A 15235-nucleotide genomic window follows, 5' to 3' on the forward strand; every position below is an offset into this window, starting at 1 on the left:
AAGAAGACTCCTTTGTCTTTCTATGTAATCTCATTGGGCCTCATTGAACAACATCTTCCTAACCCTTTTTAAATGTGTTCTTGACAAAGTAGAAAAAACGAAAGTCTGTCAGATCCATGAACTATTCTTAAGCCACAGATCTCCTCGCACCTTTGTGCTCGAGGGTGCATAAATTCTGTTCTTACCTAAGACCAAATCCCAAATAATATTGGTGAATGTCAGAACCTTTTGAACAAATGAATAAGAAAAGAAGATTGGTGACTGGGGCCTTTTGTTGTCTTTTCGTATGGATTAGTTCACAACTAAATTTTCTACTAAATGAAATCACAAATCACAATCACATTCAACACAGTATTAAGGTCAGTCCTCTACAGTGTTTGTTTATAGTTGCAAAAATATTTAATATAAGTTGAATTTCCAGTTCAAAATGCAAACATCTGCATGGATCATTGTGTGATTCATGTAAAATTGTGTAGTTTGTACACCATTAAAGGCACCAAATCTGCATTCCTTTTATGCAACTGAATAACTGATGAATAAGGACCATTCTGTGGTCCTTGTACTACTAGTGTGAACTTTTAAACGCATAGCCTACAAAATAAAATGAAAGGAATAACAATCCAGATTGAGATGTGGACAAAAACTGTGTGCTCAGTAGGTTGAATGGAATTTTTGCCAACGTTCTGTAAAGCTTTTCCAATCTGGTTGTAGTTGTTATGGAAAAAGTAGGGATGTAATAATACAACATATTATAATGTATGGATCACAACACATTATATTGTTATGTAGTAACTAGATTGTGGCTAATGTGTTTACTTTGAGTGAATGTGTTAGCATGTGAGTAGTGTGTTAGATTGAGACATTATAAAGCACAGCTTTTGTTTCAGGTATTGTACCTTTTATGTTTAATGCTCTAATAAACTAAAAATACAGACTTTACCATAGTAATGTAAGGTACATTTTGAGCCATGCCTTATCTTTGCACTTTTTGCAAAAATATATAGAATGGAGGCATTACTGTATCATATAAAAATTGTGAATATTGTGAATACCTATTTAAAAAAAATAAAAAACACATTTGTGTGCAGAGCATGGTTAGGCCAACTGAAGTCAAACTGTGTTGTGCTTTAGTTATGCTACCACATGGGCAGCGAGACAGATCCGGATGAGAGGGACAGACAGACAGACAGAAGTGACGTGGACATCTTGAGTCGCTACATCAGCCGCTGCTTCCCCGGCCTCGTTCCCGAGCCTGCTGTAGTGGAGAGCTGTTTGTACACGGTGAGTTAGCACTCTTATTCCTCTTGAGGTACGGCCATGCATCAGGCCCACTGTCAAAGCCTCAGTAAAGCAGTGTTAAAATTTGTCACATAGTGCATTTTTTACACCTGGGAAGTAGATTGTCATGCTATGCATCTGTAAGATTTGCAGGTGTGTATGCTTATTACTTCATAGCTTGACTAATTTCTCAGATTTGTCATCCAGATGGCATCAGTTAAAATTATACACATCAGTCAGGATACTGCACAGGTAGGCCTCTACATACACTATATGGGCAAAAGTATTGGGACACCTACAAATAACACCTACAGAAGCTTTTATGACCTCACTTTCTAAATCCATTAATATGGAGTATCCATTAATAAAGAGCATTTGTGAGGTTAGACACTGATGTTGGACGAGAGAGCCTGGCTCACAGTCTTTGTTCTAGTTCATCCCAAAGGTGTTTGATGGGGGTTGAGATGTATGGGCCAGTCAACTTCTCCACACCAAACTCACCCAGCCATGTCTTTATGAACCTTGATTTGTGCACAGGGGCACCATCATGCTGGAACAGAAAAGGGCCTTCCGCAAACTGTTCCCACAAAGTTGGAAGCATAGAATGGTTTAAATTGCTGAAGCAGTAAGAGTTCCCTTCACTGGAACTAAGGGGCCTAGGCCTACCTGAAAAACAACCCCATAGGATTATCCCTCCCCTACCAAACTTTACATTTGGCACAATACAGTCAGACAGATTACATTCTCCTGGCATTCTCCTAGATAGAAAAGCATGATTCATCACTCCACAGAATGCATTTCCAGTGGTGGCATGCTTTGCACCTGTAACTCAGTAATTAGGTGTGTCCCAAAACTTTTGTCAAATGTAAGTTAAATGCCAGTTGTGTTCATGTTTAGTATAAAATATACACACATCAGGCATAACATTATGACTCATTGTCCATTTCACTGCTCCACTTACTGTGTAGGTGCACTTTATAGTTCTACAGTTACAGACTGTAGTCCATCTGTTTCCCTGCATACTTTGTTAGCCCCCTTTTACCTTGTTCTTCATTGGTCAGGACCCCCATGGACCCTCAAAGAGCAGATACTATTTTGTTGATGGATCAGTCTCAGCACTGCAGTAACACTGACGTGGTGGTGATGTGTTAGTGTGTGTTGCGCTGGAACGAGTGGATCAGACACAGCAGTGCTGCTGGAGTCTTTAAAACACTGTGTCCACTCACTGTCCACTCTATTAGACACTCCTGCCTTGTCAGTCCACCTTGGAGATGTAAAGTCAGAGACGATCACACATCTACTGCTGCACAGTTTGTGTTGGTCATCGTCTAATCCTTCATCAGTGGTCACTGGACACTTCCCACAGGATACTGTTGGCTGGATATTTTTGTTTGCTGGACTGTTCTCAGGCCAACTGCGACACTGAGGTGTTTAAAAACAGATGGACTACAGTCTGTAATTGTAGAACTAAAAAGTGCATCTATATAGTAAGTGGAGCTGATAAAATGTAGAAATAGTCAGATCTGTTAGATTCATGTATGTTCATGTTAGAGTTCATGTAGTAGAAACAGTTCATTTTACACACCAATATAAAGCCTTTAAATGTCACCTAAAACTTGTGAAGTTTAACATATTTTTGAGACTGTGGAATCCTTTAGTGTGTTAGTCTGCAGTGCAATGCATTTTTAAAGAAACCTTTCTGACTGCATGCTGTATCAGGTTGCACACTGCCCAGACACAAGCAAAACAGAACAGAACTTCTGTACTGGATAAAGAGAAAATTGATTAGAGCAGTATAAAAACGTTTGATAATTGTGCATGGACACAGAGGACCAGAGTTGTCCTTTTAAATGGGATCTGCAGAACAATGTCTTTGTCATCTCCACCATATTGATTACTTTCACCTTGCCAAATAAAGAGGGAACATCCTAAGAATATATAAGCGTCGCTGCCAAATACAAATGAAATTGGAGGCTTTTCCTCCCGATCAATTCAATTACATATTCCTCTATTAGAGAGGCTTTTTGCTGACATCCTGCTTTCAGTGTTTGGGATGAAGGTGACAGGTTGTTGAGAAGTGTAATAACTTTTATTTAACTCCTGCAGAAAGTTTGGCTAAACTGTTCTGCAACATCACTTTGCATTTTCGAACTAACGTCTGGAGCTGAAATCCATTTTGAGCTATTTGATTTGGTTCAGGCATTGCTTGGTATTCAACTAACCTTTTTTTTCCAAACGAAGAAAAGCAGTAAAGCAGCTGGTGAATATCGTTCTGAAGAGTTCTGTTTTTAACCTTCTCTTTCCTTGCTCGATCATACTGCCCGTAGGTCACACCCGACCACCACTTTGTCCTGGATCGTCATCCCACCTACAGCAACATAGTGATTGGAGCTGGATTCTCAGGTCAGTTCAATCAGTGAACCATACACATGTGTCGTTCTCCCACACACACACGCAGCCTAACCATCTCAAAGAGCCAGCTCAACTTAATGAGGGACTGAGCAGGGGCAGCAGGGAAGGACAGCGAGTGAAGCCCCCAGTGCGGACCCCTTTTATCCTCTAATTAAAGGCACTTGTGGCTCCCTGGGCTCGTGCGTGCTTCCACAGCCGCCGCTCCGGGCCCAAAGGGCTCTCCTGGCATTTGTTCCATCTGCTCCCATCGCCTTGTCCTTTAGCTAATTACAGGCTAATTAATTTCTGCTCAGCCTCGCTCTGGAGAAGCGGCCGTGGGCCGAGAGGGGCTCCAGCAGCAGCATTTAATTTTAAAGGCTTGGGAAAAGATGTGCAGAAGCTGTGCTATTAGCTTCATCGTCTGCATGCTATTCATCTCCCACAGCATTGTTCACACTTGGAGACAGGGCCTGACCGATATACAATGTGGCTGGTTATATTAGCTGAAACTGAGACTCCACAAACTATATATTATGTATGTGTGTGTGTGTGTGTGTTTTATATATAAAGGAACACTTAAACAACACAATATAACTCCCAAGTAAATCAAACTTCTGTGAAATCAAACTGTCCACTTAGGAAGCAACACTGATTGACAATCGATTTCACAGCTGTTGTGCAAATGGAATAGACAACAGGTGGAAATTATTGGCAATTAGCAAGACACACTCAATAAAGGAGTGGTTCTGCAGGTGGGGACCACAGACCACTTCTCAGTACCTTTCTGCTTTCTCGCTGATGTTTTGGTCACTTTTGAATGTTGGTGGTGCTTTCACACTCGTGGTAGCATGAGACGGATTCTACAACCCACACAAGTGGCTCAGGTAGTGCAGCTCATCCAGGATGGCAAATCAATGCAAGCTGTGGCAAGAAGGTTTGCTGTGTCTGTCAGCTTAGTGTCCAGAGGCTGGAGGCGCTACCAGGAGACAGGCCAGTACACCAGGAGACGTGGAGGAGGCCGTAGGAGGGCAACAACCCAGCAGCAGGACCGCTACCTCCGCCTTTGTGCAAGGAGGAACAGGAGGAGCACTGCCAGAGCCCTGCAAAATGACCTCCAGCAGGCCACAAATGTGCATGTGTCTGCACAAACGGTTAGAAACCGACTCCATGAGGATGGTATGAGGGCCCGACGTCCACAGATGGGGAATGTGCTCACAGCCCGGTTTGGCAGTGGGTCAGTAATGGTGTGGGGTGGCATTTCTTTGGAGGGCCGCACAGCCCTCCATGAGCTCACCAGAGGTAGCCTGACTGCCATTAGGTACCGAGATGAGATCCTCAGACCCCTTGTGAGACCATATGCTGGTGCGGTTGGCCCTGGGTTCCTCCTAATGCAGGACAATGCTAGACCTCATGTGGCTGGAGTGTGTCAGCAGTTCCTGCAAGATGAAGGCATTGAAGCTATGGACTGGCCCACCTGTTCCCCAGACCTGAATCCAATTGAGCACATCTGGGACATCATGTCACGATCCATCCACCAATGCCACGTTGCACCACAGACTGTCCAGGAGTTGGAGGATGCTTTAGTCCAGGTCTGGGAGGAGATCCCTCAGGAGACCATCCACCACCTCATCAGGAGCATGCCCAGGCGTTGTAGGGAGGTCATACAGGCACGTGGAGGCCACACACAATACTGAGCCTCCAACTAACTCCAAATCCAGGCCTCCATTGGTTAATAAATTTGATTTCCATTGATGATTTTTGTGTGATTTTGTTGTCAGCACATTCAACTTTGTACAGAATAAAGTATTCAATGAGAATATTTAATTCATTCAGATCTAGGTTGTGTTATGAGTGTTCCCTTTATTTTTTTGAGCAATGTGTATATATATATATAAATAAAATATACACAAACACACACTGTATTTCCAAATGTATTCGCTTGTCTGCTTTCACACACATATGAACTTGAGTGACATTCCATTCTTAATCCATAGGGTTTAATATGATGTCAGCCCACCCTTTGCAGCTATAACAGCTTCAACTCTTCAGGGAAGGCTTTCCACAAGGTTTAGGAGTGTGTTTATGGGAATTTTTGACCATTCTCCAGAAGCGCATTTGTGAGGTCAAACACTGATGCTGGACAAGAAGGCCTGGCTCACAGTCTCCGCTCTAATTCATCCCAAAGGTGTTCTATCGGGTCGAGGTCAGGACTCTGTTCAGGCCAATAAAGTTTATCCATCCCACCTCGCTCATCCATGTCTTTATGGACTTTGCTTTGTGCACTGATGCGCATTCATGTTGGAACAGGAAGGGGTCTTCCCCAAACTGTTCCCACAAAGTTCCCAAAATCTCTTAGTCTGCTGAAGCATTAAGAGATCCTTTCGCTGGAACTAAGGAGCTGAGCCTAACTCCTGAAAAACAACCCCACACCATAATCCCCCCTCCACCAAACTTTTCACTTTGCACAATGCAGTCAGACAAGTACTGATCTCCTGGCAACCACCATTGCACTTGGTGATGTAAGGTTTGGATGCAGCTGCTCAGCCATTGAAACCCATTCCATGAAGCTCTCTACGCTGTTCTTAAGATAATCTGAAGGCCACATGAAGTTTGGAGGTCAGTAGCAATTGACTCTGCAGAAAGTTGGCGACCTCTGCACACTATGTGCTTCAGCATCCGCTGACCCCACTTTGTCCACGCTGCATGTGACCATACTGGAATTCACTGAGCTTCTAAGAGTGACTCAGTCTTTCACAAATGTTTGTAGAAGCAGTCTGCATGCGTAGATGCTTGGTTTTATACACCTGTGGCCATGGAAGTGATTGAAACACCTGAATTCAATTACTTGGGTGGGTGACAATACTTTTGGCAATGTAGTGTGTGTGTGTGTGTGTGTGTGTGTGTGTGTGTGTGTGTGTGTGTGTGTGTGTGTGTGTGTGTGTGTGTGTGTGTGTGTGTGTGTATATATATATATATATATATATATATATATATAATTTATTATTATTATTATAACAACATTCAGACCCTCTAGTGCAAGCTCTAGTGCAAGATTTGCAATTGTTTAGCATTCTATTTATGCCTACTTGACTAAATGTCACTACAGCCCACACTTCGAACTGTATCCCAGTATCATTTGGGATGAAACAGTTGTAATATTTGGAATTTCACAGCATGCAAAAGTCAAAAAAAGTGTCTGTCTCTTACTCATAATTGACAAGGCCTCTATTTTCATCACCCTTTAACTATATTCACACATTGGCAACGTGACATTGAATGTGAAGGCATGAATGCCAGAACAATAGAGAGAAATTGAGAACACATTAAAGTTACGTTGGACCTGATTGCTTCTTTGGGCAAAATTAGTTTTTTTCTGTTTTTGAGTTCTAAATTTTCTGTATCTCAGTTTCAGTTGTTTTTCCTATTCTGAGGTTCTGAGATTGACAGCATCTGCTCTGGTAAACTGGGCAGCTCTTTGAAATACTGAAGACAGTCAGAGAGTGGGGGCTGGTCGTTTGTGACAAGACCCCTCGGAAAATCTAGCTGTGGTTGAATTGTGTTGTTTTTGTATTATTTTGGGAATTTAATTCTACACCACAAATGTGCTGTGCCTATCCAAAACAGCAGTCATATTGAACAATACACAACTGACAACTGAATCATAGTTAGTGAAGATATAAAACATAAATATAAAATCATACAGGAACTTCTAGGTGTCTTCTTCAGTCTCAGTCAGAGCCTAGTTAGAGGAGCCACTGAAGAGGAGTGATGGAGAGTGTTGTACGTAGCAGGGCTGCCGAGAGAGAATCCAACCTGTTATCACGCTCTGGCACCCACACTCCACTAATGATTTATGACGTTTATTCTTCTGCCTTAATACCGCATTAAGGACTATGGTAGGAGCCGAGGAATCCTCACTATTAACCTTTCCCCTTCTCTCTCCTCTTTATTGTGCACTGTCATGACTGTACTTGTGGCCCGCGTTGCGTCAGTGGCCTGACCACAGCTGATGTATGTGTAGCTGACTGGAAACCTCAGGGGCTGTGACAATTTGGCTATGATTCTGAGGCTAAAGCGCAACAGGGTTTAAGGGAAAAAAAAAACACCGCTGCTGCCCTTTCTCCCCGCTTGCGCCTGTCATCAAAGCTGAGCTGCCAAAGTAAAGCCTGATGGTTGTCATGGTTACCCCCATCTGCGGAAGGGCCTCGTCACAAACGTCCATCCGCCACTTTTGACCCTGCCTTCAGGACTTCAAAGAGTGCACTAGCACAGAGCTGAGAACATGCACTGCATTTATGAACACCCCATATTCCTTCACATATACAAACACAGCCCAAAACACAGACTCAAACTGTGCATCGGGGAGAAAGTCCTTAATTTAGCATTTGGCCGAAGTCCGTATGAGAAGGAAATGTTTTGTGACAGCTAGAGTGAGTGTGCCAGTGTGTTTTTTTTTTTTGTATTTTATTTTTCAGTGCCCTCTCATGTGGAGATGCTCTGCCTCAACAACAGACCACTGACACTGGCTATTTATAGATTGGCTGTATTATTCTGTGCACTGCTTCAGTCCATGTTGTGGCTAGAATGAATGGACAGCGTGTGCTCATCTGTTCAAAAATCTTATTTGTATCACCACAGGCCATGGCTTCAAGTTCGGCCCCGTCGTGGGGAAGGTGCTGAGTGAGCTAAGCATGGGGCAGGTTCCCTCCTATGACCTTTCACCTTTCAGCATCAGACGCTTCCACACCCAGCCCAAGTCTGCTCTGTGAGACCACAATCTGTAAATTCACACAGCTTTTGTGTAATCAGCAGATTAATAATGCCTACTGCACTGTGGTCATTTGAAGAAAACATAAGAAGCAACTGATTGGCCTGGACAAAATGTTGAGTTTCAATCAATGAATGCACATTGACTGTACATAATTACTATCATGTGTAACAAGTGCATAACATCCTACACCACTATACACCACTACACATATGGACTGGATCTCACAGTTTCCAATGCAAACCTTGCTGTTCATGAGTTTTGCTGCTGTCAGACTGTCATAGCATGGTAAATATAATTTTTGACTTAAGATTAAGACTGTATTATTTTGCAAGGTAATTATGCTGACATGTAATGCAGAATAGAAGTAAAAAAGTCAGCGATGTATAAAGGGCCCATATCATAGAAGACTGAAATAAAGACTGTGATATAATCAGTAAAGATTATTAAAGTTTTAAAACGTACCTTTCACTACGTAGTCCACATAGTCCATATATGTAACTTAAGCTGAAAAAAACAGCCCGTTTTGAAATCACTGTTTTCCGTTGTGTCACAATCACCAGCTCATTTACATACATCCACCTATTTAGCCTACAGCAGTTTAGCTCTGCATTTACTGCATTTATTCAGCTCTGCATTTACTTCATTTAAATATGTACAGTTCTGTGCGAAAGCTTTAGGTATCTAAGCAAATTTTTAAACAATTTACCTCAGCAGTGAGTTTATCACAATACACATTAGAATAAAGTTATATTCATAATTCAAATAAACAGAAAAACAATAGAAAGTTACAAGAATTTCTTGGGTCCATATTTTTCCTTGATACTCGTTAATATCATCAGTTACATCATGAGCACAATTTACTGAGCACTGATTGGTCAAACCAGGAGCTGCTTTTTAACTACATATAATACTGGGCTTCCTCGAGGAGAGGTTTGAAAATGGGTAAACAAACACACAAACATCTATGAAATCACTATATGTATATTATATATATATATATATATATATATATATATAAAATGATATATAAAATCATTATTGATTAATATTCTATGAATTATATTTATTCTAATATTAACACTTTTCTCAGCAAATAAACACATACTACACAAATAAATAGATTTTGGAAATGTGTCTTGGGTGCCTAAGACTTTCACACAGTACTGTATATTATGTACATTTTCACATGATTTAAATATATTAGACCATTACATTGAAAGTAATTAAATTATTATTATAGACAAATTGTTATCATGGAGTATATTTATATGGATATTTACTCTTATTTTTAGTCACAACAAATTTATTATAGATCTTATATCTTACATATATTTTAGAGATCTTGTATCTGTCTCATATAGACAAAAGTATGTAAGCTTTCAAAAGAAAGGAGAGTATCAAAGGACAATAAGTGAAAAACAGGAGTTTCCAAAACAGAAGTTCAAAAATGTATTAAAAGATACAGAGAAAATGAGATTGCTAACAACCCTGTAAGACCTGGCAGACCAACAAAACTGTCATCATTAGATAAACAGCACAGAGAGAGGAGAAAACCTCCACTCTGAATTCAGATCTGGAAAATCCAGTTCCTGTTCATCCTTCCACTGTGACCACTGTGAGAAAACAACTCAACACTATGAGTCTGAAAGGATGTGTAGCTGTCCAAGAAGCCCTTACTGAGAAAAAACTAGACAAAAAAAAAGAAAACAAAGAAGCTGCTGGTGTTCTCAGAACAATGGACTGACCTCCCCAGAGTTCAGACTTCAACTCACTGAATGTGTTTGGGATTACTTGGATTGTGCCAGCTATAAAAAGCTGAACTTTGTAGGTCCCTACAGATTTCTTGATAAACTGAAAGCAAAATGAAAAGAATGAAAGAAAAAAATACATATTTAGCTGTTGAGGCTTCTGTGTACGTTTCTGTTCAGTATGTTTTCTGTTTTTTTCTTCTTAAGGCTGACGGATGACTTAACAGCTGTTAACTAGAAATGTAATGAATGAAATAGCAGTTTCTCTCTTTTACACATTACTGTATGCATTTTAAATCGTGTAAATTCTGTGCAGGACATTTTTCAGAGTATTTGCTAATAATGGAGATATGTTTTTGTTGAGTTTTGCATGGTGATAATTTTGTGCTCACTTTATTATTACCTGCCCAAGGACACAGCAAATTGGAAATTAGCTGATAGCTAAGTAATAGCAACTGAAAACATCTTCTCACTTGGGATGAATGTTTTTGTACATGGTGCCTTACAAAGTAAACATAATAAACTGCTTGAGTCGGACTGGGCCCATGCACTGCTTGCTGAATCAACAGCTACCCTGCTTTAGAACTCATTAAGCTGCTCAGACAAGATTGTAACAGTGTTGTCCGATTCCTGAACTGTTCGTCTGTGACAAAGGGCATTCGACTTAAAGCACACGCTTGTTGTATGCATTACTTCCTCCTCTACTCCCTAGCGAGGGGGCTCCGCTGAATATAAAGCACATTGTTAAAAAGACATCATCCACTGTGGCGTTTGTCTCTGAGCAGCCGGGCCGCTTGTTGTTATGCTGTAACTATTTTGCCCTGTAAACATGTTAATCACTAATCAGGCAGGCCGTTACTATAGCCATCCGCCACCATCAACGAGAATGAGGAAATTATACAGCATGACAGCGGGGAGGCCTGGGCCCATTCATCCTCTGGGCCTGCAGTGAGCGCATATTGATAGTGTTAGATTATTAATGGCTGCATTAAATCGCCATCAAACATGTGCAGGCTAATATTTACCTCAGTGCAGAGGCTCGATGGTGTTGGAGCTTTGGAATAGTGGGGGTGGGGGGGACTGCTGAGCAAGTGTGTGCTCAGAGGCCACTCCAGGCTCTGCTGTAAAGCCTGCAGGCTGTGGCTCCTTGTCAAAGAGCCTTAATAAATGCAGCTCCTTAGCTGCATCCAGCTCTCTCTCTCTCTCTGCATGCAAGTCTATGAATAAGGTCAGATTTGCAGTTTAAGAACACAGAGGTGAGCTTTATGCAAGCAAATAGCGCAAGGTCAAGTTTATTACACAGACATTTAGGGAGAGAGGGAGGGAGGGAGAGGGGGGGGGGGATAGGAAATCAGTGGTCAAGTGTGGTTTATGTAGCCAGGACTCTTGATTTGAAGAAAGAAAAGGTAGAAGCATGGAGGTGTGCTGTTTACAAACTCCTAGTCTATGGCAGGGAAGAAAACCCAGTAAAGGCACAGTTAGAGCAGCAGTATCCAAACAAAGATACTAGAAAATCTAGAATTTGAAGAAACGAGGAACTAATCAGGGAACGACTGGATTAAAAGTGAATCTCATATCTTTTGTTGGACCTCCTTTCCTTGAGTCTTTGCTCCTCCACCTCCTTCTGAGGATGGAAGAAAGATATGCAAGGACAAGCATGTTTACCAAATAAAATGTTCTTCGCTAGGGTCTGCCAATACTAACTACAGTTAGGCCCAGAAATATTTGGACAGTGACACAGTCTTCATGATTTGGGCTCTGCGTGCCACCACATTGGATTTGAAATTAAACTGAGATGCAATTGAAGTGTAGACTTTTAGGTTTAATTCAAGGGGTTGCACAAAAATATCCTATGAAATGTTTAGGAATTGCAACCATTTTTCTGTAGAATATTCCACTTCTTTTCCTTAAAAAACTCCTGGGTTGCTTTCACTGTAAGTTTTGGGTCATTGTCCATCTGCACTGTGAAGCAACGTCCAATCAACCTTGCTGCATTTGGTTGAATCTGAGCAGAAAGCATAACCCTGTACATGTCAGAATTCATCCAGCTGCTTCTGCCTTCTGTGACCCAGTGCCATTGGAAGCCATGCATGCCTGTGCCATCACACCGCCTCCAACATGTTTTACAGACAATGTGGTGTGCTTTGGATCATGAGCTGTGCCAAGCCTTCTCCATACTATCTTCTTCCCATCATTCTAGTATGGGTGATCTTAGTTTCATCTGTCCAAAGAATGCTGTTCCAGAAGTTCCAGGCTTCTTTAGACGTGTTTTGGCAAAGTCTAATCTGGCCTTTCTATTTTTGAGGCTGATTAGTGGCTTGTACCTTGTGGTGAACCCTCTGTATTTGCTCTCATGAAGTCTTCTTTTTATGGTAGACTTAGATACTGATACACCTACTTCCTGGAGAGTTTTCTTAGCTTGGGTGGATGTTGTGAAGAGTTTTTCTTCACCATGGAAAGGATTCTGCGATCATCCACCATTGTTGTCTTCTGTGGATGTCCATGCCTTTTTGAGTTCCCGAGCTCACCAGTGCGCTCTTTTTTCCCCAGAATGTACCAAACTGTTGATTTGGCCACTCCTAACCTTTCTGCTCTCTGATTTCTTCTTTTTTTCAGCCTAATGAAGGTCTGCTTCACTTCCATTGAGAGCTCCTTTGACCACATGTTGTGGGATCACAGCAACAGCTTCCAAATGCAAATGCCGCACCTGGAATCAACTCCAGACCTTTTACTTGTCTAACTGATGATAGATTAATGAGGGAATAGCCCATGCAGCCCATGAAATAGCTTTTGAGATAATTGTCCAATTACCTTTGGACCCTTGAAAAAGAGGCAGCCACATATTAAAGAGCCGTAATTCCTAAACCGTTCCTCCAATTAGGATGTGAATACCCTCAAATTAAAGCTGAGAGTCTGCACTTTCATGTTGATTATACAACTGTATCTTGAATATGTTTTGGTAAACAGCTAAAATACCAAAACTTGTGTCACTGTCCAAATATTTCTGGGCCTAACTGTATGTCCTGTCTTTTAACTTCATCATGCTTTATTGCAGTATAAACTAGTAGTACCAAAGTTAATGAATTATGAACCTAACCAATTAATGCTTTTAACACATTTTCCTAGTTTGAAAATTTCCTAGTACCCTCCTAGTAGCTCATGTGTTAAAGCAAGCAACAGTGTTGCTGTTGGGTTCATATACGGTATACAGTTACATGCTAGGTTTGAACACGCTCAGTCAAATTACATATTTTGTTGATTTTCTAACTGAAAATAAGTTAACACATCTGCTCAGTGGTAAACCATGACTCTTAACCTCGGCCCTCTGACCCCACTTTCCCAGGTCTGGAAAAAAAAGAGCCTAGTTTACCGTTTCCTCTCCTAAGGTACAGTCAAAATTAAGAAACAAAAATTAAGACAATAATTCAGTCTTAGAAATGTAACGAGCAAGCAGCACAGAGAGGGTTATCAGAGTCGGTTTATGAGGAGCCTGGCCACTTCTTATTTTAAACAGAATAGCTAATTTCTTAAGCGAAATCAATGCAAATCCTCCTTATAAATAATTGCTTCATCATTCATGCTCTGAATGCACTTCAGAGATATGGAAAGATGGGCTGGGGTTTACGTAGCCAAGCAGCCAGGAGCGTCAGACACACTAGCCTTAGAAAAATGACCAGTAATTCTGCCGTTTTCCTAAATAAACTCTCATTGTCATCAGTGACCAGAATAAAATCAGCCGGCATGGCAGCCTGTAAGATTTTAAATCACCTACCCTTTATTCAAGGCTATACTTGAAAAAGTCCATCCTCCTGTCCTTTTGGATGATGTAGTTGATGGCGGGGTCATTTTAGTGCACTTTTTTACTGAATAGATCATACAACAAAATAGAAAAAAATAGAACATGTGCCATAACTTTTGCAGAGACCACATTTTATGTTTTATTTTTTCCCCTAACATGTTAAATTTTAAAAATAAGTCATTTACTTATTGAAGGTAGAAATACATTCAGTAATTCAACCTGAACATGAGCAGCTGTACCACAGACCTACATCATGTGCTATAATAATAAAGACTTCCACAAAGGGTGCATTTGTATTTTCCTGCTCTTGAAGCCTCTCTAATGTCTCTGTGATTATTCCAAGCAAATTTTAAAAAAGAATGTCCTTGAACATGTCTGATTTTGTTCAAAGATGGCTGATTTTAACTGATTTTTGGGCCAACAGTTGAAGGACAAAGGATAGCGGAATCGAGGAGACATCAATTTTTCAGGTCCAGCCCAAGACCAAGGCAAGTCTACGCAAGGACTAGCAACAAACCAGGACCATATATACAAACAGGATAACTCAGGAGAGGATGATGATGGACAAGGTGGAGCCAGCAGGGATTCTCTGATACATAAAAGGGAATATATTAGTGTGTTCAGTCAGTCCTTGCAAACTTTCATTTTCAACATAAATTTTATGTTGTCCAGGTTTACCAGCTCACAGTGGACCTACATTAGGTTGAGTTTATCCAGCTAGCCCTAGAAGCCACATAGTATAAATCCTATCTAGTGGCATGTTTCTCATAGACTTCAGTTCAAAATTACCTTTTTTCCAAAGAATGTTTCAGTCTGGGCTGTATTTCTTTTTTTATTAAGTATAAAAATGTTTATTTTCTAAGTCTTTGATCATGTGATATTTGCTCTAAGCTATGGTCAAGTAAAATTTATGATTCATGTTATTGGCTCAGATTTTGGTGATTGAAGAAAGTCCCTATGAACCAAAGGTGTCAGGGCCCTGACACAATTACGTAAATCCCATTGAAATCAACAGATAAACTGAATCTATCCACCTATGACTGTGTTGTGAGCATAGCTACCCATCCACTAAATTGAGTAAAATAACAAGCCACTGATCCAGCATCCAGGAATTTTACAGTGCCTGGATGGCAGCCTTACTACATATGGTTGCCTGTGACCACCCAAACAATCTGGTAGTTACAACTGGGTGGATGAAGAGCTGAACCTGGTTTTCAAAATGTTCTTCATCTGTGCTAGGAATGCCAT

At 40.9% G+C, this 15235-nt stretch overlaps 1 protein-coding gene across 2 annotated transcripts in view; it reads left to right on the forward strand.

Annotated features, from left to right (window-relative positions):
* pipox (pipecolic acid oxidase) overlaps positions 1–14732 on the forward strand; it is a 29644-nt gene extending 14912 nt beyond the window's left edge. Inside the window, exons 6-8 of one of the 2 annotated variants that reach the window (XM_017694853.2) lie at positions 1132–1281; positions 3606–3681; positions 14412–14732. In XM_017694853.2, coding sequence (XP_017550342.1) covers positions 1132–1281; positions 3606–3681; positions 14412–14530 — 345 coding nt within the window. In that variant the 3' untranslated portion in view covers positions 14531–14732. Of the gene's footprint in view, positions 1–1131; positions 1282–3605; positions 3682–8307; positions 8748–14411 lie in introns of those variants that run through there. The other variant, XM_017694852.2, reaches the window with a different exon arrangement.
* Positions 14733–15235: the final 503 nt, after the last annotated feature.

Source organism: Pygocentrus nattereri, chromosome 17 (assembly GCF_015220715.1).
Source record: "Pygocentrus nattereri isolate fPygNat1 chromosome 17, fPygNat1.pri, whole genome shotgun sequence".
Lineage (NCBI taxonomy): Eukaryota > Metazoa > Chordata > Actinopteri > Characiformes > Serrasalmidae > Pygocentrus > Pygocentrus nattereri.